This window comes from Camelus ferus, chromosome 13, assembly GCF_009834535.1.
Source record: "Camelus ferus isolate YT-003-E chromosome 13, BCGSAC_Cfer_1.0, whole genome shotgun sequence".
NCBI lineage: Eukaryota > Metazoa > Chordata > Mammalia > Artiodactyla > Camelidae > Camelus > Camelus ferus.
The window spans coordinates 30,525,017-30,548,692 of NC_045708.1; the positions used below are offsets into that span (position 1 = coordinate 30,525,017).

Sequence of the window (23,676 nt, forward strand, 5' to 3'; positions counted from 1 at the left end):
TGGGCCCACCCGCCAGGGCTGCAGCCTTGTGAAAGTCACGTTCCCTCTGCCCGTCCTCTCGGGGACTCTATGGTTCTCTTGGTGACTCTACTCTAATTCTAGTTCCGGTCTCTATGGCGGCGGCGGAGGCAGGAACGGTTGTAGGTCGGCCGAATTAGCCGCCTACGGGCCAATGAGAGTGGAGGAGTGATAGTCTTTTAGCCAACAGAAGCCAGGAATTGGGGTCAGGTGGCGAGATTGACAGCACTACTGGCCAGTGAACAATGTCGAGGGCGGGTCTATCGCAAGGCTTATCCCGCCCGTCCCGCCATTCTCGCTAGTTCGATCGGTAGCGGGAGCGGAGAGCGGACCCCAGAGAGCCCTGAGCAGCCCCACCGCCGCCGCCGGCCTAGTTACCATCACACCCCGGGAGGAGCCGCAGCTGCCGCAGCCGGCCCCAGTCACCATCACCGCAACCATGAGCAGCGAGGCCGAGACCCAGCAGCCGCCCGCCGCCCCCCCCGCCGCCCCCGCCCTCAGCGCTGCCGACACCAAGCCCGGCACGACGGGCAGCGGCGCAGGGAGCGGCGGCCCGGGCGGCCTTACATCGGCGGCGCCTGCCGGCGGGGACAAGAAGGTCATCGGTGAGGGCCGGACGGGCCTGGGGGTGGGGCGGGAGGGAAGCCTGGCGGGGGAACCGTTACCCGAAGCGGGGCGAGCGGGTGGGCGCGCGGCCGGGTGGTACCGACTCGGCGGCGCGCGGCCGCCCCTCCCCCAGGCACCCCCACTCGCGCCCTCGCGGACGCCGGCCCGCCCGGTCTGCGTGCCCGGCAGAGGCGCGCGCGCGCGCGCGCGCGCTGCCTCCCGCGCCCCCTGCGGACCCCGCGCGGCCGCGCGCCCCTCCCCCTGGGCGGCCGCGCGTCGCCGACCGCGTGTGCAGCGGGGTCCCTCCCCTCCGCGCCCGCCCGCCGTTGTTCCGTCCCCCACCCGCTCCCTTCCGCGTGTACCCTGAGGGCGCGGCGCGCCGCCTACGCAGGCCGTAGTGGGCCGGGCGGCTTCCCCCTCCTCACGTGCTCGCCGCCGCGCCGGCCCGCGGTCCCCGCGCACACCGGCTCGGGCCCGCGCCCCGGTCCTGCCCCTGGGCCTCCGCCGCGGGCTCACCCACGTGGACCGCGCCGCCGGCCGGCGGGCCGCGGAGAGAAAGGCTGTCAGGTGGCCGCCGCCGCCGCTGGGGAGCGCGTGAGCGACCGGATGCTGAAGCGTGGCGGGTTTTAAAAAGGATGTCTGGTAATCTTGGGTTTTTTGGTTTTTTTTTCTTCCTCTCCAGCAACGAAGGTTTTGGGAACAGTAAAATGGTTCAATGTAAGAAACGGATATGGCTTCATCAACAGGTGAGCTGACCGCCGCTGAAGCCTTGTCCTACCTCTTGCATGCTCTGCCCCATCAGTAGGCTTTGGGCTCGGAGTTGGAGAGTGTGTGGGTTGCCACCTCTGGTGTATTGTTGGTGGGGTTTTGTTTTCCTTGTGACGGAATGGATCTAGAGATTGTCCTTGTTTTGCAGCTAAATGTTCATCTAAAGCTAAGGTACAAAGCGACTTAAGAGGCAAGCGGAGTGAGTGGGACGTCTTTTAGCAGTTAGGGCAAAATGAGAAAACTAAGATCTGGAATAATTCTTTTAGGCTCAGGCCCACCGCATTTTTATCCTTGTTATCCTTTTATACGTTATTGAAATTCGTGTTTGAAAATGTGACCTACTAATTATATAGATTATTTACGACTTAACCTTTAAAGGTAACGTGATTTGGCGATGAAACTGTATGAGGTCTTGTCATCTTGACTGAAGTTATGTTGCCTTTGTTTATTGTTCCATTATATGCTGTCTCATGCCTCTGATAAATTCCATATCAGGACTGTTATGACAGTTTTTATGTACTCATGCTGTAACATCTGGAAGAAAATGGCCCTTTGCCTTGTTCAATTTTTATTTCTTACTTCCCCCAAGTCGTACCTATTGAAGCTTTGGTTGTAGCTTATTAGAGTGGCCTTAATCCACAGTAAGGTGGTTCTTCGTATTTGAAGGCCTAGCTCCAAACTGCATCCTTAGGATTAATCCTTAGGACTGTTCGCGGCAACAGTGCCAGCCCAGGCAGTTTACTCCGGACTTGCTCCTCGTGGTCCCCCTTGTCGGCGGGCATCATTTCCAAGATGGCTGCCAGGGCTGGTGCAGCCACAGGGTGCAGAGCACGGTGCCCGCCACAGCAGTGTTGGCCTTACAGCAGGGTAACAGTCATCTCGGTGTTCTCTTCTTTACATCGTTTCTTTAGAACGTTTTAAATAACGAGATGTTTAAAAGAACTTGAGTGAGAAGTAATACCAAATGTGCCTGAAATGGGCACTACTGGAGGAAACCCGGTGGGCAAGAGCAAGCTTAAAGACACATAAATGGGTGGTGAAAAACCGTTTGTTAACCATAAAGTATTGTGGAAACGCTCAGAGCAAAAGAGGTTGTAAGCATTTGATGGTCTGTTTTCCATGTTTGCAGTTGTGGGGAAACATTTTGTTTCTTCTAAAATCTTGGAATTTTCCATTTGTTCAATTACACTGTCTTTGTGACAGGCGAAGGCCACATTTTTCATCAGTATTTTTGATAATGGGTTACTAGTGAAGAAGGAAGGGAATTCTTTGATGTTTTTATTTGATGGATCACTTTTTAGGTTAGTATTTCCATCTTACTCTGATTGTCATTACTGGCCTAACCCTTAATTTAAACCAATGGTTTTTGAATTGAAGTGTTTTTACTTGGAAGAGTAACACTTTTCCTGAGTTCTTCCCTCCCAGCTTGGATTCATTGGATCTTAGGTACATTTTTAAAGAGAATTCCAGGTGATATGGCTTGTGGGCCTTATTTTAAAAAACATTGTTTTTAACTCTTGACCCAAAGTAATGACCCAAGGGTATTGCTGGTGTGCGCATTAGAAGGGACTGTAATATTTAGCCCTTTAAATGGTTAGATTGTAGTTTGTGTGTGCTTTAAAAATTGTCACATGTGCGTTCTGTTTTGCTGTATTTGTTAAATGGACATAGATTGTGATATTTTTGAAGTGAACAGTTGATACCCAAGATAAAAGTTATTCACATGTTCTAAATTTTTATTCTGTGAGATTCCATTCCTTTAAAGTATCTACGTTGATTTGCAATCAACTCACTTGGTCATTCTACAGGGCAAGTTAAATGTCAGTTAGCTTTTGATGGTCCTTTGTTTGGACTGTCTCAACCTCAATTTTTGTCAAATTAACTGGTTCATATGTGTTTTATATCTCTAAACTGGTCATTTCAGTGATTCTGAGACTTTGGAACAAGACATTGTAAAATCAAACTGGAGAGGTTAAGTCTAGGAGAGGTTTGCCTTGCTTAAGGGAAAATGTATGTGTTAAAGAACTATATAGTTCTGGAAGCTGGCAGTTCAGGGCTGGAGGCACCTGGCTCTCCTCTCAGAGGGGAAAGTGTGTGTCACATGACACACATATGCTATTTCTCTGTAAAGGAGAGGATCCAGTGTTGGGGGTGATTGGTGTAACTCTTAATTTTAACCTTCGAATTCTGTGAATTATATATGCTAGGTTCTTAAGGTTTTTGTAATTAAAAAATATTTTAAATGCAAACTTTTCCTTTAAAGAAACGGATTTTCATTGTAAAGATTTCAATCTAAATTATTGCCTATGATTTTTATAGCCTTACTAGAATTATTTTTAAAGGGGTTTTTTTTTTTCCTTGATGGTTTTATTGTATAAAAGGTGCTAAGTAAGTGTAGAGCTTTTAAAATTTTGGCTTTATGTGTTAGGCTGTGTAGTCTAGGAATTCATTGTTCTTTTGTGTGCTTTGTCTACAAAAGATAATTGGATTATGTGACTAGTGGCGTTTATTAACCCCCCCCCAAATTACTTTTCATTTTATGATGAAAAACTTCACTCAACTATTTGAAGGTATCATTAGAAGGATGCCATGGGGTCAGTGGTTTCAGGGTTTCTCTGCTTTTAAATCTAGAAACCCAATTATCTGTTGCTTCTAGCTGTTGAGGATTAATCCATGCTCATCAGACTCAAAGAAAATTGGCATGAATCAGTAACAATTTATTTTTCAATGGGGCATACATCTTTTATAGTGACCAGAATAGGAATACTTTTCTATTATCCAAAGTGCTTACAATGCTAAATTAATCACTCTAAATTGGGGGTGGGCAAGGAATTTGGAGCAAAGAGAATCAAGTAGAGAAGCCACTACAAACTGGTGACGTGCCTTATTCAGAGTATCAGATTTTTTTTTTAAAAAGCTGCATTTTAGCTTTGGGGCCTTTTGTCTTGTGTAAATAAAAATCAGCTGGCCATGAGTGTTATTACCACCTGTAAATGGGGCATGCATTCTCTATTTACCACAGTCAGGCTTAGTTTTCTCCTGTTGTTGACTTATGTTTCTGCCTGGCCTCTGCCTGTGCGTTTGAGTTTATTACTTATTACCCGTAGTCTAGGATGAAGTATAATAAACTAAGCCAGGGAAAGGCTTAGCTGTCCCTCTTCACAAAAATACTTAGTCATGGCTGTCAGGTTTGGTCTCCCTTTGGAGGGGGAACCTCCCTATTGGGGATTCCACGTGTATATAACTGCAGAGGGTGACTTACTTCATAATAGTGGTCATAAAAGAGCTAATGCTAAGTATTTTTGCCCAGCACTATTAAATGCTTTAAATGAACTAATTCGTTTAATCCTCAAAACCTTTGGTATAGGTGATATTGCCAAGCACAGAGATGTTGAGTAAACTTTCCCAGGAAGTGTAGCTAGTAAGTGGCAGAACTAGGATTTGAGCTCAGTTTTCAGATTCTGGAGTTTGTGCACACTGACTGCTGTTGTGCTGTCTCTGAAAACAGACTCTACTCTTCTTCACTTGGGTTGTGTCCACATGCTTACAGATGGCGGAAGAGGGGTGGAGTGTCCTTGGCCATTGAAAGACTCTTAAATGATCTCTAGCATGTCACTAGAGCTCCCATATGCTACTACAGTTCTGCAGATTTGAAAAGCTTTCTACTTTTTACTGCCTGTTTTATGTGGTTAGGGACTGTTATAATACAGTTTTAGTTTATCATGTTTTTAAAAATTAAAGGACTTGCTTTGTATCGAATATTGGGAGGCAATTAGGGAATTAAGGAGAGAATATTAGACCTTTATCTTTAAACTCTTTTTTCTGTTTTTATATGGCCTGTGAGCCAAGAATGGGTTTTGCCTTTTTAAAGTGTTAAAAAAGAAAAAATACACAACTCTGTGTGACCCTGCAAACCCTAAAATACTATCTGGTTCTTAATTTTAAAAGTTTGTAGACCTGTGGAAAGAGATTGCCATGTCTCTTGGGCTGTTAAAGTCAAACTGATCTTAACCTGATCACAAAGATCTATCTCTTGGCCCAAGAGCCAAGAAATCATAGGTAGTCTTTAACATAAATGAGTAAATGCTGTGGCACTTAGGGAAGGTTCGAAGATTTGGTGGTGTGCTAAGGATGGGGGGTGGAAGAGGGTAGGTGGGAGAGGCATAAAAAGATACTTGAGCAGTCCCCATGTCTAACAAGTCATTGGCAGTCTTTTAACGAGCACTGTGTTTTGTCTGGTTTCTTCAGAACTGGAATTCTTAAGGCAATGGCTTGTATACAGGACACTAGGATTAATTCATGTGCTAGTTGTTAGCCATGGATCTTGTGTTGGCCAGAAGTCATCCCTGTTCACCAAGTCACTGACAATTAAAATTTTTCATCTTGGAATCTAGAATAGTGAACTAGTTTGTTCACCTTCTGTTTCCCTGATACTGGGGCTGTAATTGTTGATTTACGTACTCTCCAGTCTCAGCCTTTGGAAGCATCTACGATCTAACTCACTACAGGCAGAATGGTAGAAAATAGTGTGGGAAATGGGAGTGTCTGCTGGGTGTGAGGAGCGTTTAATAGAACAAGTAAAGTAAGTGGAGTTTGTGATCTTTCCAGCCATCAGTGGGACTCGAAAATTGGTGTCTGGATGCTTCGGGTTATGGGGCATATAGATGCTAAATCTTGGAGTTTGTTTTTGTAACTATAGGATTATCAATTGATGCAGTTGGGCAAGTTAAACTGTTAATGCCTTGGTGTGGTAACCTTAAGATAAGAGCTTAAGAGCATTTAGTTATGGATAGATAAGCATATATGGTAGGTCTCATTTAAGGCAATGCGATGGATTGGCAGAAATTTGAGGATATCTTAGCTCTTTTTGAATCTGGATAGATTCAGTAATATAAGCTACATGCTACTTTAATTATGCCACGTTAGGAACTTTGAAGAGGCTTCCATTTTCTTTAAATTCCAGCAGGATTCCTTTTTCTTCGGCATTCTCTTAAAACTGTATCTCCTTTTTCTTCAGCCTCTTGCTAGCTGTGTGATTTTTTTTTCCCTTTGAAATCACTGCTGCGCCATTTGCTAAATATAAGGTGGAATGACACTGTTGGGATATTGTAGATCTATGCTGTCCAGTACAGTAGTAGACTGGCTATTGAGCATCTGAGAAACTGAATTTTGATTTGCATTTTAAAACTGATACTCAGTTTAGTGCTTGTTTTGAACAACTTTAGTATATGAATCTGCTTTTTCCGAGGTATAAAATGCAGGTCAGATTATAAAGACTTAGTATGAAAAAAGGAATGTAAAATTACTTTATATTTTGTGTTAATCATTTATATTGAAATGATCAAATCAGTTTTTACTGGTTTTTGCTTTTTGTTATGGCTCTACAAATAAGGCATCTTGCCTAGAATCATGTAGTTAGTAATGCGGTGGCCAGGATCCCAGCCTTGGCTCTAGTGGTTCTAGTAAGGAGCTCTTAACCATTGTGTTCTATATACCGCCTTGCCCCCTCTCCCTTCCTCCCTCTCTGATCACTATGATATAGTGATGATTAGTATGATATACATATTATAACATGCAGAAAACCGTATTTGGTAATTTAGCTACTGCAGTGGATTGAATGGTGATGGTCACTGGAATCTTTGAGGATAAGCCATGTCTTATTTTTATTTCTGGTTCTTAGCAGAGTGCCCAGCTAGCCAGCACAAGTAAATGAGGCCTTTGGACTTAATCAGTCCAGTGGGTTGTAGATTAGAGGAAGAACCAGTAAGATGGAATAATATGAATGAATAGATTTAGATTTACTAAAAGTAAAAAGTGTCAGTAATTACATTTTAATTTGAAAAACTGACTAATATTAAGTGAGTAGTAGGCACTCAATAAATATTTAAAAGTTGAGCATCTACCCTGTTCCTACAGCATGTTGGGTGCTAGATAAAGAATGATCGTCTCTGTCCTCAGTGACTTGCCTCTAGTGGATAGGAGCTCATAAACTAGTCTGCCTTGTCTATAACCTTCCACCCTCGGGAAAATCTGGTAAAGGCAGAAGTGTGCCTCTTCCGTTCTCAGGATATACTACAAAAGGTAATAGGCAGGACTGGTGATGTCTCCATTCTCTCCTCATTACTAAATAGCTAAAGGTTAAAACATGCTTCTTGAGTCATTTTGATCATCTTATTTTAATTGCTCCTTTTCCCCCCTCTTCAGTAAGATCTCTAGCAGCCATGCATGCATTTTTATCTGGTTGTGAACAAAGAATGGTTTTCATATTTTTAAAGTGGTAAAGGAGGACATGTAGCAGACCCCTGGTCTAATTACATGGAATAACTTTGTGTACTGCAGGTGAGGGTGTAGGGATGTTTGTTCATTGTGGTTATCCTCTCCAGAAATTGAAGAAACCATATGCTGTAATCTACTTCTAAAGCTGAAATGTAAAGATTTCCAAACTGGTCCTTTTGAATTCTCAACATGATAAAGACTAGGGCCTGTGGAGTCAAATTCTACCACTGTAAGCGGCTGACTGCCACATAGTTCTCATTTGTAGAATGGAGGTTAATAATAATAGCACCTACCTCAGGATGGTGAGGATCAATATGATACAGTTAAAGCACTTGGCACAATATCTGGAATGTAAGACCTCAGCAGTATAAGCTGCTGTGTGTCTAGTTAAGTTTTTCCCTTTTATTGTGGGTGAAGAATATCCAATGGGGGGGGCAGCTTTCCAAGGTTACACAGCTGTTAATAGTAGAATGAGGACTGAAAATTGAGTTTCCTATTGGCAGTGCCTTGAACTTCTGGGTAGTCATTTAACAAGTTGTTGGAACCAGATCAATTTAATGCATCCATAATGTACTTTTCTACCTTGGCAAAAACTGCATTTTTTGATCTGTCAAATTTCTCTCAAATCTGCATACACTTTGGCCATGATATATTCTCTTACAGGCTGGCTTAGTGTCAACAGAATTAAAAGTATTATGTTGTCTGGCATGACATCCTTAGTGAACGTATGTTGGTTTCCACATAGCTATGTACCCACAAAATATGTCCCTAAGCTGTTTCCCAGGAGGTGACATTACCTTGTGTGTGTTGTCCATCTTGCACTATTTTTAAGTCCTGACTAGAAAAGTAGTTTTCGTGAATTTCCTAATATTCCTTTTACAGCCCTGAAGTAAAATTCATGAATAACTGCTTTTATTTCTTTTTATTGCTGTGTGTAATGTTTCTGAGTCTGTAAATACCTATTTGCAACTACATTAGGAGTGGTGTATTGGCTACCCAGATACACAGGCACCATTATCATCAGTAATGAAAAAATCCATCTCGTGGAAGTTGCATTTTTAGTAAATTTAATGCATATTAAAACTAAATACTATATTTAAAACTCAATAAATTTACTTATGTGAAAGTTCAGTAAGATACCAAATATCCTTTACCTAGTCACCCAGCAAGCCTTACCCCCATTAATGGAAGCAGTGCCCCATGTTTTTGGAACAACCTTAGAACATTAGGGCTTGAAATTAATCACGTTGGAGTTGAAAACTAATTAGTGGTGGCTATGGAACTGTTTGTGATGCATGTGGACATATTTGACAGATGGACATTGTGACTAACTGAATTCCTAGGTGTTCCTAATGTTCAGCTAGTTTAATAAGGTCATGTTTCACTCACATGCATTAGAGACCTTTTTTGGTATTCCTGGGTTTGTGTGTGTTTTATCCTGTTTCCATAAGTTAGATGACCTTATGTTATGATAATCCAAGCTATATAGATTCTTTAGTCCATACATTGCTCCATGGATCTGCTGGGAGACAGTAAACCAGTCAGTCTAGTTCATTGTAACCTTTGTTCTTATTGTCATTAAACACTAGAACTATTGAGCCCTTTCTCAACTCTGACCTACTGACAGAATGAATATAGGATGGGGCTAAGTCACTAAAGGTCTAGAAATCTGTCCTCCAGTGGTTCTTTTTGTTCGTAGTATCATCACCTTAACCCCAATCTCCAAGCTAAAAGCTCGAATCATTCTTCACTGCCCCCTCACTTCTAACATCCATTTATCCACAAAGTTTTTTCCATATTAACACAAGAAAGATATCTCAGATACATTCTCTAATACTCAGCCCCTTAGTCCAGGCCTCCATCAGTCCTGGTCTGTTCATGACAGCTTTTGAAACTAACTGGGCTCCTCTTGGCTTCAAACTTTCCATAATAGCAGCCACTTTTAAACATATAATAATTTATCATGTCGCATGCCCTCTACTTAAAAGCCTTTGCTGACTTCTCTGCCTACATGATGGTTTAACCTATATTCATCCTCCCACACAGCCACAGCCATATTCTCCAGCCAGTTTGAACTCGGCTTGCATTGAATTTGCTGGTTGTTGATTTTACCCGTGTCCATGACCTCTCTTACCTAGAACGTCTTTCCCATTTTTCAGTAAACTCCTTTAAGACTTAGGGCAAATGCCTTCTTTAACAACTGCTTCTAAAATCCTGAAGCAAATATTTCAGCCCTGTTTGTTTAGCAACAGACTAATGACTGACGTGAAATAGTATCTTAGATGAAATGAAAGGGGATTGTGTGCTAGTAGAAAGTTTCATTCAGTCTTCACCTCCTTAATGCTTGCCCTGTGGATGATGTTGATATTGGTGGTGTTCATATTTGTACTTAATTGGATCTTGTCTTTTTTTAATACAATTTATAAAGGTTACTTTACATTTATAGTTATTACGCAATATTGGCTGTATTCCCCATATTGTGCAATATATCCTGAGCCTATCTTACACCCAGTAGTTGGTACCTCCCACTCTCCCATCTCTATATTGCCCTTCCCTCCTTCCCCCCACTGGTAGCCACTAGTTTTCTTTATCTGTGAGTCTTTCTTTTTGGTTATATTCACTAAGTTGTTGTACTTTTTGGATTCTACATATAAGTGATATACAGTATTTGTCTTTCTCTGTCTGACTTAATTCACTTAGCATATTGCACTCCAGGATCATCCATGTTGCCGCACAGGGCAAAATTTCATTCTTTTTTGTGGTTCGGTAACATTCCATTGTATGTATGTGTACTATATACACTCCTCGTCTTTATCCATTCATCTGTTGATGGACACTTAGGTTGCTTTCATATCTTGATGGTTGTAAATAATGCTACTATGAATATTGGGGTGTATATATCTTTTTGAATCAGTGTTTTTTTTCCCTGATATACACCCACAAGTGGAATTGCTGGGTCAGATGGTAGTTCTATTTTTAGCTTTTTGAGAAACCTCCATACTGCTTTCCACAGTGGCTGTACCAGTTTATATTCCCACTAACTGTGCACAAGGGGTCCCTTTTCTCCACATCATCTCCAACATTTATTATTTGTGTTCTTTATGGTGACAAGTGTGTGGTGATAGCTCATTGTGGTTTTGATTTGCATTTCCCTGATAATTAGTAATGTTGAGTAACTTTTTTTGTTCTTTTAAGTATCATCTCATATGCCTGTTGGCCATCTTCATTTCCTGTTTGGAAAAATGTTTATTCAGTACTTCTGCCCATTTTTTAATCAGGTTGTTTGGGTTGTTTTGATGTTGAGTTTTATGAGCTATTTATGTATGTTGGAAATTTTTTTTTTTTATGATCAATTTTTAAGGGCAGTTTTAGGTTCATGGCAAATGAACCTAAGATTGAGTAGAAAATGTTCAGTTTACCCACAGGCCTGCACATTGCACCCATGACTTACTGTACTGCACGAAAATGATACATTTATTACAACTGATAAATCTCCGGTGACACATCATGATCACTCCAAAGTCCATAGTTTACATTTAGGGCTCACTCCTGGTATTGTACATACTGTAGGGGTTTTTAGTGCTCTTTTTTGTGATCCTCAAGGAAAGTTGGGAATTGGAAATGGTGAAGAGGAAATGATTGAGGTTGAAGTGACAAAGAAAGAAGGTAGTAGTTAATGTAATATGTTGTCTCTACTTAAGTTGGTGAGCATGCTCTAGAGGTAATTACGAATGTGTTGTGCTGGAACCTTGTTATGTATGTGTAGTAGTAGGATGAGGAGTGACAATATATGTTGCTAGTCATTTCTATCCTTTTAATGGCTTAGTAGATCAAGCTTTGATTTCTTAGACTTTTTTTTTATCCTTCTGCAGGTACGTGGTGAGGCAGTTGTTGGCAACTGCTTAGTCTTCAAAGCACAAATCATGGTGGCTTACTGGTTTTGTTTTTGTTTTCATTTCTTAATTTCCTCCTCATGGCTGGTTGGCAGTCAGAAAGTCTCCAAAAATAAGGGGGAAATGCACAAAGGATGAAGCATATTCTTAATCTTTGGCAGCATGAAATAAATGTTCCATTTCCTGACTTCTTCAACTTGGTTCTGTCTTGCAGGAATGACACCAAGGAAGATGTATTTGTACACCAGGTGAGTGCTTGTGTGGGTGTTTACACTTCTGGCTCAAGGCTTGAGAAGAAAAGGGTGAATGTCTTCTCAGCTGTTGTTCCTTGCAGAAAGGTTATTAAGTCCAACCAACAAACAGTTTAGTTCTCACAGGAAGAGTGGTAGCACAGCTTAAATGTCTACACTGAAACATTGTGTAGTCAGTTCACTTAATTAAAATAGCTGTTTCAGATTGGTACTTTGTTAATAGCGTAGCTTTATAAAATGTTGAATCTACTTATTACACTAGATTTTCAAACCTAATTTCAAGTGAACTGAGAATCTCCGTCTAAACCTGAACTAATAATGTTGCTGTAAATACACAGAAACTTTGACAAGATGTTTTGAAATGCTATTAGGTTTACCTCTATGGTAAGGACAAATCATAATAATCATGAGGAAATAGGACAAGGCTGCAAAACATTGATTTGAAAATGAATGCTAGAAAACTGACAAAGATAATATAGGCCCTTCTGTTTGTTTATTCTAAAGCACCTTGAATGAGTAAGATATGTTTTTATCTTTGGAGAAAGCTGACCAGCTTGTGAAATTTAGAAATCCTCTCTAGTTTAAGTGAAAAAGGCAATGTGTCGAAGTTGGTAATTACTTATTAAATAATTTTTAGATTGGCTTCAGTGTTTTGAGAGGAAAAAACTAACCGAGGATAGGTGCTACATGGCTGAACTTTGTCGAGTGCAACTTAAGGAAAATATTTTGGAAAATGTTTGAACATAAAAGAATTTATTGTTAAAGTAAGTGGCTGCCAAATGAATGCTAAAATCTCAACCTTAAGTATGTTATAGGCTCTGTTGGACTTAATTTTTCCTCACAGGTTTGCAATGGATGGGAAACATGTTTATATATGTGTACTTATGTGCTCTGCAGTTTTTTCACTAAGCCTTGAAATATTGTCAGCTTGTATTGAAAATCGCTCTAAGAACTTTTCAGCCACTTTTTAATACTGCAATGTAGACATCAAAAGACAAAAGCAGTTTCCATGTTCACATCTTTATTCAGGCAAGTGTGAGCTTGGCTGGCAGCACACTTCTAGGAAGGGCTGTCTTAGCTTGGTGCTTTGTAGCTCTCGGAAGTGTCCTATAGAGCATTCAGTGGCAATCAAGGGGGAGGCCAGATCAATTTCTAAGTGTGTCCAAAACCCTGTCCAGCAATGACAACAGGGTCAGATATAAGTATGGAAACACTTATATTCTAAACGTAAATACAGGACTACTTGGGCAAAATGTTGTATTAAAATGAATGTTTGTTTTGTAAAATTGAATACCAGTCAGTGTTCCTTGCTTCCTTTCTGCACGTTCAAAGGAATTTGCAGACTTAGGAACAAGAGACCACAAGGCTTGCCAGACTCGCTGCTTGTCAGCAACACTAAAGGGTTTGGGGAGATTGGGGAGGGCACTGAAGATGCTGACCAAAATGAGAGTTTTGGGGTTTTAATTACCCATACTTCTGCTATCCCCTTTGACTGCAGGTAATTGAGAGTTATATGAAAGGTATGAAAACTTTGTGACAGTTTAGATGACAGATGAGATCAATTATTGGCTGAATACCTGTCACCCATTTGTACCAACCCACAAAGTGTCACCAATATGCTTTCCTCTTTATTTTGGAAGTGGTTTCAACATTCAGTTGTTTCTTAGGACTGGCTGCTCAGGTCTTGGTGGTTTATCAAGGAGACTGCAGTTCTGGGCAACTTAGCTTAATTAGCTTCAGATTTGTTGGTTGTCCTGCCTCCTCTGGAATGGAAATGCATGAGTGATCCTGTAATAGATACTGCTGTGATGTAGTAGAATGAACATGGGATTTGGAGTCCCAAGACCTGGATTTAGAAAAGTCTCCACTGCCACTTATTAGCTCTGTGACCTTGGGCAAGTCAACTAACTTTTTAAAGCCTGTTTTATTATCTGTAAAAGAGGAATAATAATACTTCACATAATCTGTCATAATGAGATTGAACGGGTAATGTGTGAAAGTACTATGGAAGTATTATGAACACTCTGAGGTGTTACTCTTCCCCTTTTACTTTGTTGTAGCAGTCTGTAGAACAAGTAACAATGTGTGAGATACACTGTATTCTGGGGAGGTAATAACCAGTTGTCCCAGGCAGTCAGAATATAAGAAGTGGCATAGTTAATACATGTGAATTGCATTTCCATTGAAATATAACCACAGACAGGTTGGAAGGGATTTTGGTTGACATTTGTAATTTGAGTTTGATACGGTAATACAGGGACAAAGTTGGTTTGGTCAACTTTGAAGCTTGCAAAACTAAACTCGCCTGTCATCTAAACTGGCCCTGTGTGGGGCTAGCTTCTACTATTAAGTGCAGTCTTTGGGGATAAATGGATATCCTCATTTTGTTCAAAGCTACATATAATGCTTTTGCAAAGAGCATTTAAAAATATATATATATATATAGTTGTGTCCATCTTGAGTGTTAAATTACTTGTTTTAGTTTGGAAAATGGTGGTAAAATGCTGGGGCCTTGTAAGATTGGAGTATTTTGGTTGAGGTTGGGGGTAGCATTGGTCCCTGTTATTGACGGTTTGGTCTTAAAGCTAATTTTAAGTGTATATCCAAGCTAAAATAATGTTGACTCTGGTACATTTTAAATGAAAAAAGCACATTATTCTCCCCTGTTAATCTATTTTTGGAATGTGATATTACTAGACTGCCATAAAGAAGAATAACCCCAGGAAGTACCTTCGCAGTGTAGGAGATGGAGAGACTGTGGAGTTTGATGTTGTTGAAGGAGAAAAGGTGAGGATGCTTTTTGTGTAAAGGTTTGACTTCAGTATGGAAATATTTTGGAGATCTCATCCATTAGGATGGTGGCTCTAATGTGGATGGATTGGGCCAGGTTACCACATGAACACAGGTGCATCAAGCCTAATGTGCTGGCTGCAGTTAGAGGGCTATCTCTTCAGAACAGTTAGGAACTAATAATGTTTAATCATTTCTATGCACCCCTGACCACGTAGACCCTTTTTTATTTGCTTTGTGTAAATTTTGTGTGCTTAATTTTGTTGTCACTATAAATGTATGATGGCTTTTGTAGGGTGCGGAGGCAGCAAATGTTACAGGCCCTGGTGGAGTTCCAGTGCAAGGCAGTAAATACGCAGCAGACCGTAACCATTATAGACGCTATCCACGTCGCAGGGGTCCTCCACGCAATTACCAGCAGAACTACCAGAATAGTGAGAGTGGGGAAAAGAATGAGGGATCGGAGAGCGCTCCCGAAGGCCAGGCCCAGCAGCGCCGGCCCTACCGCAGGCGGAGGTTCCCACCTTACTACATGCGGAGGCCCTATGGGCGTCGACCACAGTATTCCAACCCTCCTGTGCAGGGAGAAGTGATGGAGGTAAGCTTTACCAAAAGGTAAAGGATCAGTAGAAGTATTGGATAATTTTTGATAGGACTGCATTTGAAGCATTTTCTGGATATTTCCCCCATAATAGCTGTTAGTCGTACTGGGAAATGCTTTCAGATTCCTAATAAGAACCAAAAAGATTAATAATTCATAGTATAATCACAGTTGCTGGGTAGTTTTGTTTATTTTTAACGACTGTATTTAGTGTTTTGTATAGTGGGTTTTTACTCTAATCTTACTGATCAAGTTGACTTGATTTCCATTGTTTTCCCAGGGTGCTGACAACCAGGGTGCGGGAGAACAAGGTAGACCAGTGAGGCAGAATATGTATCGAGGTTATAGACCACGATTCCGCAGGTATGGTTTGTATTTAAAAATTTCTCAAGCGTGTGTTAGGACTTAGCAGCAGCATTATGCTGCTTCTTTCTGAGTCATTTATCTGTTAACACTTCACTTTGTTTCATCAAATGCATAAGAGGTAAACGTGAAGTTAGTTGTCTTTGAGAATGTATTCTTTGCATCTTCTTTTCTGGCACTGGTTAAAAACAGCTTTATAGATGAGGTCTACTCTGTACAGCTAGTTTTGTTGTTCTCTAATAAGGGTACAGAATTTCAAATTTTCTGTCCTTGAACAGGTAAGCAAATAGTTTAAACTGCATTATATTATAACTTTTAAGACCTGGTTCGTTGGGTGGGATAAAGGGTAAAGGTAAGCATTAGAAGAGTCTGAACTGTACCATATCATAAATGAAGAATCAACAGTTTACCTCTGAGATGGCCTAATTTTCCATTAATCACTTCTTAATTTTAGGTGTTTTGTGTGTCACCTCAAAGTTGCAAAATGAAATCGTTCCACTAGGAATTTACATTTTAGGGAAAAGAAACTCAGTTACAGACTGGTATTACTAAAATTAAACAACTGACCTACCTACTTGGGATAGAGAATCCTTTTTAACAGAACACACTTACTTGCTACAGTATAGAGTAGTTGGGGAAGAGCTCCATGAGTCAGACATGTTTAGTGCATACATGTAGTACGCTGACTCAGGTAGTGTTCCCAGTCCCACGATGGTAGGACAGACTGGTGTAGCAGGGTCTTTAGAGCATTGAGTCTCCAGATGTGATCCCTAAAACTAATGGATAGTATACTGTTTTAAACCTAGACATAGATATTTTGTTGAAATAATGCAAATTATCACAATATCAGTTTTTAAACAGTGATAAATGTTTTTAGAGTTGCTTTAAAATAGACTCATGGCAGTCTGTCCATTTAAGTTCTAAGGGCAGAATTCTTGGCTTACTTTTTGTTAGATGTGGAGCTGCTTAAAACTTCTGCCTAGTTGCACTGGTGTCCTTAAAAACAGCACATGGATTTTTGTTGTTTAATGCTCCCATTTTATCATTTGCCTTTTGGTCTAAGACTTACTGCTCTCTTTTGAATTAATAGATGAATTCAGGAGTGCCTGATGATCGCTGTGGTAGCATATATGCATATATATGTATGTATGTGTCTGCCTTAAAGATTATAATGATTCTGTAAACAAATGTAGGGCTTTCCAAACTATTTAGCTAGAAATTTTTTGTTCAGATGAGTAGTAAATGGGACATACTACCTATGATCCATGGGGTGAAATTCGGATTGGTGTAGGACCAAGAACAAATTGTAAGAAATGTCAGAGCAGTATAGCAGGGGTTTTGTTGAAAAGGAGAGAGATGGCAATTAAGGGAAAAGTGTCATCAAGAAAGGATTTTTGTTTGAGAAATAAGAGCATATTTGTAGGCTGGTAAATGCAGTAAAAGAGGACAGTCAGGAAAGTAACTGCTAGAACTGTCTTCAATAAGGATAGGATTTGGTCCACAAGTAGTGAGTTGACCTTTTGCTAGAAACCATGGGCATTTCATGTGTAAGAAGCCAGAGGAATATATAAAGGAACCAGTGTGTTAATGAGGTCAAAAGGAGAGGGGTGAGAGATTCAGGGAGTTTGGAACGAAGGTAATGAAATTTCTAGAGGAGAAATAGGGCAAATCAAATAGAGTAGCGATCACAACTTTAAAATGGGTCTGCCTAGCATAGCATGCTTGTATTTTCCCAGCAATTTTGAGCAAGCAGGCTCAGATTAGGCAGAGCTGAATTTGTTCAGCATTTGGCTACCCAACTGAAGACACTTGAGTTGTCATTGGTTGTAATGATTAATGGCAGACTTAACTTGGGGAAAGAGGGGACAAAAGGATTAAGGAAGAGTGAGGGACAGAATAGTCTGATAGGATCATTGGATTATGGGTCCTGGTGGAAATAAAGAATGGGAGAACAGGACTCCTGGAATAAACCAGGAAGACAAGGAAGAGAGACTTGCTTGAGAGGGACATGCTTGAAGTTGAGAAAACCCACGTTGTCAAACAAGAACTAGATGGGAGGTGTAAAGAATCTTAAAAAGCCCAGGTTATTTAGGACTATCATAATAACAACAGGAAAAGGATCGTAAGTGGAACATGACCTAACATAAGGTTTTAAAGCTTGGGGTTTTAGAAAGAAACAGGGAGAAGCCACAGTGATGGGGTGGGATAGCTACCAGTTGAAGGTTGTGGGGAAAGAGCTAGAGCAGTTTTGCCAAAGTCAGATTATGAGGAAGGGGAGGGGAATTGGGAGGGATAGATGGGAGATTGGAGAGGTTAGAGGTGAAAAATGGAATATACAGATCTAAAAAGGAAATTAGACTTTATGATGATCAGTAGGTGTAAATGGCATGATAATAGTTTAGCTATTTCTGGGATGCTGTGACTATAGATGGAGAAGCTGAGAAACCTCACGATTCTGACATAAACCACAAGCAAAAGTTTAATAAAAGTCCTGATACTTTTGATTCCAATATCTTTAATTTCAAGCCATTGAAGATACTGCTGGAATGTAACACTTAAGTTTTTAGTATATTCACAAAATTGTGCAACCATTCCAGACATTTTGAATCCACCTCCCCCATACAATCTGTATTCATTAGCAGTCACTTCTCCATTCCCCACCCACCCCGTCCCTGGCTACCACTAATCTGTTTTCCCTGTTTCTGAATTTGCCTGTTTTAGGCATTTCATATCAATGGGAACATAGTATGGCATTTTGTGCCTGGTTCTCAATTTGCATATTTTAAGGTCATCCATGTTGCAGCATGTATCAGTACTTGATTTATTTTCGTGGCCAAATCAGATTCCATTGTATAGATACCAGATTTTTTTCTTCATTAATTGATGGGCATTTGGATTGTTTTTACTTTTTTGTTGTGAATGTTAATGCACATAATGGATATTCTTTTGGAAAAAGACCCAGGAATAGAACTGCCGGGTCATACAGTAACTCTTTAACATTTGTTGCTAAGTTGTTTTCTAAAGCTGTTGCGCTATTTCATATTCCCACCAGCAATGTATTGAGGGTTACAGTTTTTCCACATTTCCCCGCTGTAGTTACTTTCCAGCCTTTTGATTATGGCTGTCCTAGTGGGTATGAAGTGGTATTTTGTGGGGTTTTTTATTATCTTGCCTTTCCCAGTGACTGATGGTTGCTGTGTACTTTTCATTTATATGAAGAGGGTATCTTTGGTTTTGATTTCCTGCCTTTTTAAAGCAGGTGTTCACCTGTAAAGGTTAGTAGCACTTGTTCCTAAACTTGGTTAATGTAAGGCCCATTTTTTAAATGTTTTAAAATGACACCAAAGTGTTGATAGTGTTGTGCCACTTTTAGTCCTTTCATGGTTAACTTTGGAATAAATTATGCTATGGGTAAAAGTTTGCTGGACTATGAAAACCAGTTTTAAATGTTCATCTTCCAGTTTACACATCTAAATCCTGTCGCACTCAGTTGGTGAAATGAAAATCAAGTTTGCTCTCCTGACTTCGCTGAATTGCCTGCAGGCCACTTAATAAACAGGCCAGATATGTTAACACTGGTGGGTGGATTAAAGATTTTATTGTAAGCTTGCACAACGTTCATTCCAGGGGCCCTCCTCGCCAAAGACAGCCCAGAGAGGATGGCAATGAAGAAGATAAGGAAAATCAAGGAGATGAGACCCAGGGTCAGCAGCCACCTCAACGTCGGTACCGCCGCAACTTCAATTACCGACGCAGACGCCCAGAAAACCCTAAACCACAAGATGGCAAAGAGACAAAAGCAGCCGATCCACCAGCTGAGAATTCGTCCGCTCCCGAGGCTGAGCAGGGCGGGGCTGAGTAAATGCCGGCTTACCATCTCTACCATCATCCGGGTAAGTAAGCCTAGATGGCCTTCCTAAATATTGCATTTTGGTAATGGCAAGAATCAGAGCCATATTTGGCTGATTGACCCTGGGAGGCTTACCTTTACATTATATCTTGAATATTGGAGCCTTTTGTCAAATTTTTAAAAATGAATTCTGTGATTTCATCAGTAAGCTGAGAAAAGTCTTTCTAACCTTACCAAAAGAAGTAATGTTAATTATATTGCATTATTACTTATTTTCAAAAAGAAGTGTGATAGCTGCTAGGATTGATAACCTAGATAATGATGGTGACCACTGTGGTCTCTGGGGAGAGTGGCAACTTTGACATCACCAGTTCCAGAATTAAGGGGATTCCTATGCTGTACATCAGAAGTTGGCACGTGTAAACTGGTCATACTCTGTTTTCTTTTAAAAAAGTGAATAAACATGAGACAGTGATAAACTTAAAGAATAAAATGGGGGGAAAGTCATGATAAAATGACAAGCATGTGTGGGAAAACAGCTGAAAATGTTTTTGGCAAGAGGAAATTTTTAAAATCAGCTTTATCGAGGTACAATTTACATGAGATAAAATGCTCTCATTTCAAGTGTGCGGTTTTAGGATTTTTGGCAAATGTATGTACTTGTGTTGCCATCATTACAATAAAAAGAGAGAACATTTCTGTCCAAAAAATTAAGGAATTCCTTTTTTACTTGATTTTGAGAGGCATGTAATTGTATCTGGCTCTGGAATTACATTTTCAGCCATTTATACTTTTTCCCCCTCTGTACTGTTTTCTGGGTGCAGAAGATCATCCAGAACCTACAATTAACCATTCTTGTCATACAGCAATGTCTACCCCAATACATCTATTTATCTTAAGATTTATTTATGAGATTTGTCAGTGCCTTCTCTGCTTAGCTAATGTGATCTGGAGCAGTTTGGTGTACTAAAAGAAAATTGCGGTGAGTTGTGCAAGATAATTTGTTTGTTTGTTTTACAGTTTAGTCATCCAACAAGAAGAAATGAATATGAAATTCCAGCAATAAGAAATGAACAAAAGATTGAAGCTGAAGACCTTAAGTGCTTGCTTTTTGCCTGTTGACCAGATAACTAGAACTATCTGCATTATCTATGCAGCATGGGGTTTTTATTATTTTTACCTAAAGACGTCTCTTTTTGGTAACGACAAACGTGTTTTTTAAAAAAAAAAAAAAAGCCTGGTTTTTCTCAATACACCTTTAAAGGTTTTTAAATTGTTTCATATCTGGTCAAGTTGAGATTTTTAAGAACCTCATTTTTAATTTGTAATAAAAGTTTACAGCTTGATTTTTTCAAAAAAAAAAAAGTCAACAAACTGCAAGCACCTGTTAATAAAGGTCTTAAATAATTGTCTTTGTGTATGTTTCTGCCTTGTTTCATTTTAGTTTATAAGTCCTGAGCTGGCTGGCAATAGGACCTAGCTGCAGATAGGTGGTACTTACTGGTGTTTAGTCAGAGAAGTTTTCCTAGTGTGTGCAACCCTTTGTTGAGTGGTATGCCTGTGGGCTCATACTGAACATTAGAAAGTACTTACTGTGATAATCTGGCCATTTACCTTTCCATGAGTTAATTTTTGCTGGAAGGCAGTAGTAGAGGGAAGAAGGCACACACTAGCAGAGACTCACGGGACTCCAGCCCCGGGAAACCACTCACTTAGCCCCCAGTGGGAGTGGGCACTAGAGATGGATGCTTGTGAGAAGGCTGCTAAGGGACACAGAGGTCAGTGATGTTAATTTTGTTTTCAAACACCCTTGTAACCTAAGCGTGTTCTGGCTGTTGTTTTATCACGTCTTGTTATCTAGATGCCCTTTGGCTTCCTTTATGGAATAATAGTGACTGCTATCCAGAGACTAATTGTGGGTCATTCTGGCCAGCCTTTTGAGGTCCAAGGGGAAAGATGATGGGGATATAGAGTAGGCTAACGTGGCCCATGCAGGAGTCATGCAGTGCTCTGTAAGGCCAGGTGGTAGTGCCTTTTTCTAGAGTAGGCTCAGGAGTCAACTGAGATTTATTATATTGCACTAATAATTTTAATTCAGGGGACTGGGAATAAAGTGGGGGAAATATGCTAGTATGCTAGGCTAGTTAGTATCAGTCAACACTCAGAAGCTCCTTTTCTCAATTCAGGACCAACTCTGGTGGTTATGAAAATACTGTTGACAAGAGTGCAGTGGAACAGACATTTGCACAGTGATGGTGGTATGTCAAATGCAGTGTTTTTTATAGTTGCCTACATTAGGATGTATGTGGTGGAAATGATGCCAACAATGCTTAAATATCAAATAATAGAATGATTTTAAAAACCATAGCAAGGAGGAAAGTTTTTTACTGTTGCCAATGTTGCCAGCAAAACTACATTTTTTCATATGTATTTGTCTTGTGTTGCCCAGCAGTTTATGAATCTCTTCACTGTATGTAAGGATTAGATAGCCTCTGAGTCGCTAAGGCAACAGGAGAGTGCATTCATTCTTTCAGCTAGTCTGCAGGTTTAGAACCTGGTCCACAATTCAGATGCACCCGCCTGAGACTTCAGGTAAGTCAGTACTGTCTCCTGGAGGAGAGGGTGGAAGGAACGCTTTTCAGCAATGACAGTGATTTCCTTTCTGGCAACTCTGTCTCTTCGTTCTTGACACTCAGCCTTGAGCCTGGTTCTCTAGCTGTAACAGTTAATGAATACCTTATGTTCCTTTATAAGACCTATGTGGCTGGGACAGAGTGAGTACAGAGAATGGTAAGAAATCTTTTGAGTGCTGTATCAAATCAGGCATGTCATCTCTTCCCTGTGGTTAAAATTTATTTTGTATAATAGAAATGATACACTTTGTGGTGGCATCAAGGAAAGGTCTGTAACATCTAAGTCTCTGGGAAGAAGCAAAACTATTGACATGGAAGTAGAATGGGAGTTTTCATGTTCATTAATGTTGAGAACAATATCAGTTCTTTATTCAAATTCAGTTCAGTAAAAGTTTCAAAAGGAATTTTTTGGTGGGCCTCAGAAAAATGAAGAAAGGTTGGAGGTTTGGGGAGGGGTAAAAATGTAAGATTGTGGTCTTGGAGAATGAGGGGAAAAGTATACCAAAGAAATAGAATTGTCAGCAGATGAGGGTTGGATTTACCCAGAGCTTGGCCAGCTGAATCCAGCAGGAGAAAAACAGCAAAGGCATCGAAAGTGAATGCAAGGTATGGTTGGCACTATGGTTCCCAGATCCAAGTCAAAACCTGATTAGACAGTAAGAGCACATAGGATTCCCTGGTGATTGGAATTGGTCCGGGAGATGGCAAGTGTTTCAAATTGACTGATGGAGTATAGGAGTACTGACTTAAGGGAGCTGAAAGAATGTGAGATGGTGGCCTTAGACAAGCATGCTTAGCCTGGAGATAAGCAGTTACTGGTAGTAGTGATAGTTCAGGTTATAGTCAAGTGAGTGGGAGATGGGAGGAAGAAATTGCTGGAAGTGAAGAGGTCAAAAATAGACCATGATGTTCAAAGGATCCTGTCTGAGTGTGAAGATGCTGAAATTAAAGTCAAGAAATGCTGATGGATAATGGATATAGTGTGAAGGCATAGACCTCAAAAGGAAGTTTGCATTTAGAAGTGGCAGTGGTGTAAGTGGAAACCTAGCCTACCACTGGCACCATGGTGCTCAGAGTTTAGAAGAAAAACCCATCACTGAAAGAGCTCCAAGGAATTGGTGTCCTAGGTGCAAGTCTGGTTAGAAATAGAGTAAGAGTGAGAATGTTCAGAGAAGAGGCTGGTGACTGAATTCCAGAGTTCACAGGGGAGACTTTGAGAAGGGGGCAGTATTAGATGAGATTAGGAGTCGGAGAGAGCTGGTGGAAACTCAGGTGGTGGCAGCTGAATGGGGGAAGCTTGAGCATCTGGTGGAGACAGGTGAACAGGGAAGTGTAGCCCATGACAGGTTTAGTCCTGAGGTTCTGCTAGTGGAAGGGTTAGTCTCTGATACTTTGATAAGGCTGGCTTGTGGCTGGGGAGGAGCAGCCTTATTAGGAACTTTGCCTCTCCCTATTCTGAGTGGTACCCCAGCTATTGGAGGGCCTGTTTATATTCCTTCAATCTGGCTGCCTGTTTATAAAGGCTGTAAAGGATGAGAAGAATTGAGTCAACTTGCAGAACATTTACACCTATGTAAGTGATGGTCTTAGCACCTCGTTGACTCGGGTCAGTGAGCTGTACAGCCCT

At 40.7% G+C, this 23,676-nt stretch overlaps 1 protein-coding gene across 2 annotated transcripts; it reads left to right on the top strand.

The window, feature by feature from the left end:
- Positions 1-309: 309 nt before the first annotated feature.
- Positions 310-20,828, top strand: YBX1 (Y-box binding protein 1). Of its 2 annotated transcripts, XM_032493993.1 has the most exons (8): positions 310-623; positions 1,307-1,370; positions 11,776-11,809; positions 14,510-14,599; positions 14,898-15,200; positions 15,484-15,566; positions 19,194-19,459; positions 20,437-20,828. In XM_032493993.1, the coding sequence occupies exons 1-7, from the start codon at positions 458-460 to the stop codon at positions 19,426-19,428; spliced, it is 975 nt and encodes a 324-aa protein (XP_032349884.1). In that variant the 5' UTR covers positions 310-457; the 3' UTR covers positions 19,429-19,459; positions 20,437-20,828. The 2 variants fall into 2 exon arrangements, with proteins under 2 accessions (XP_032349884.1, XP_032349885.1); XM_032493994.1 differs by lacking the exon at positions 14,510-14,599.
- Positions 20,829-23,676: the final 2,848 nt, after the last annotated feature.

Coding starts and splice junctions, on each gene's coding strand:
- YBX1 (XM_032493993.1), top strand. CDS start 458: ATGAGCAGCGAGGCCGAGACCCAGCAGCCGCCCGCCGCCCCCCCCGCC. Junction 1,371..11,775: donor GGATATGGCTTCATCAACAG/GTGAGCTGACCG, acceptor TCTGTCTTGCAG/GAATGACACCAAGGAAGATG. Junction 15,567..19,193: donor TATAGACCACGATTCCGCAG/GTATGGTTTGTA, acceptor CGTTCATTCCAG/GGGCCCTCCTCGCCAAAGAC.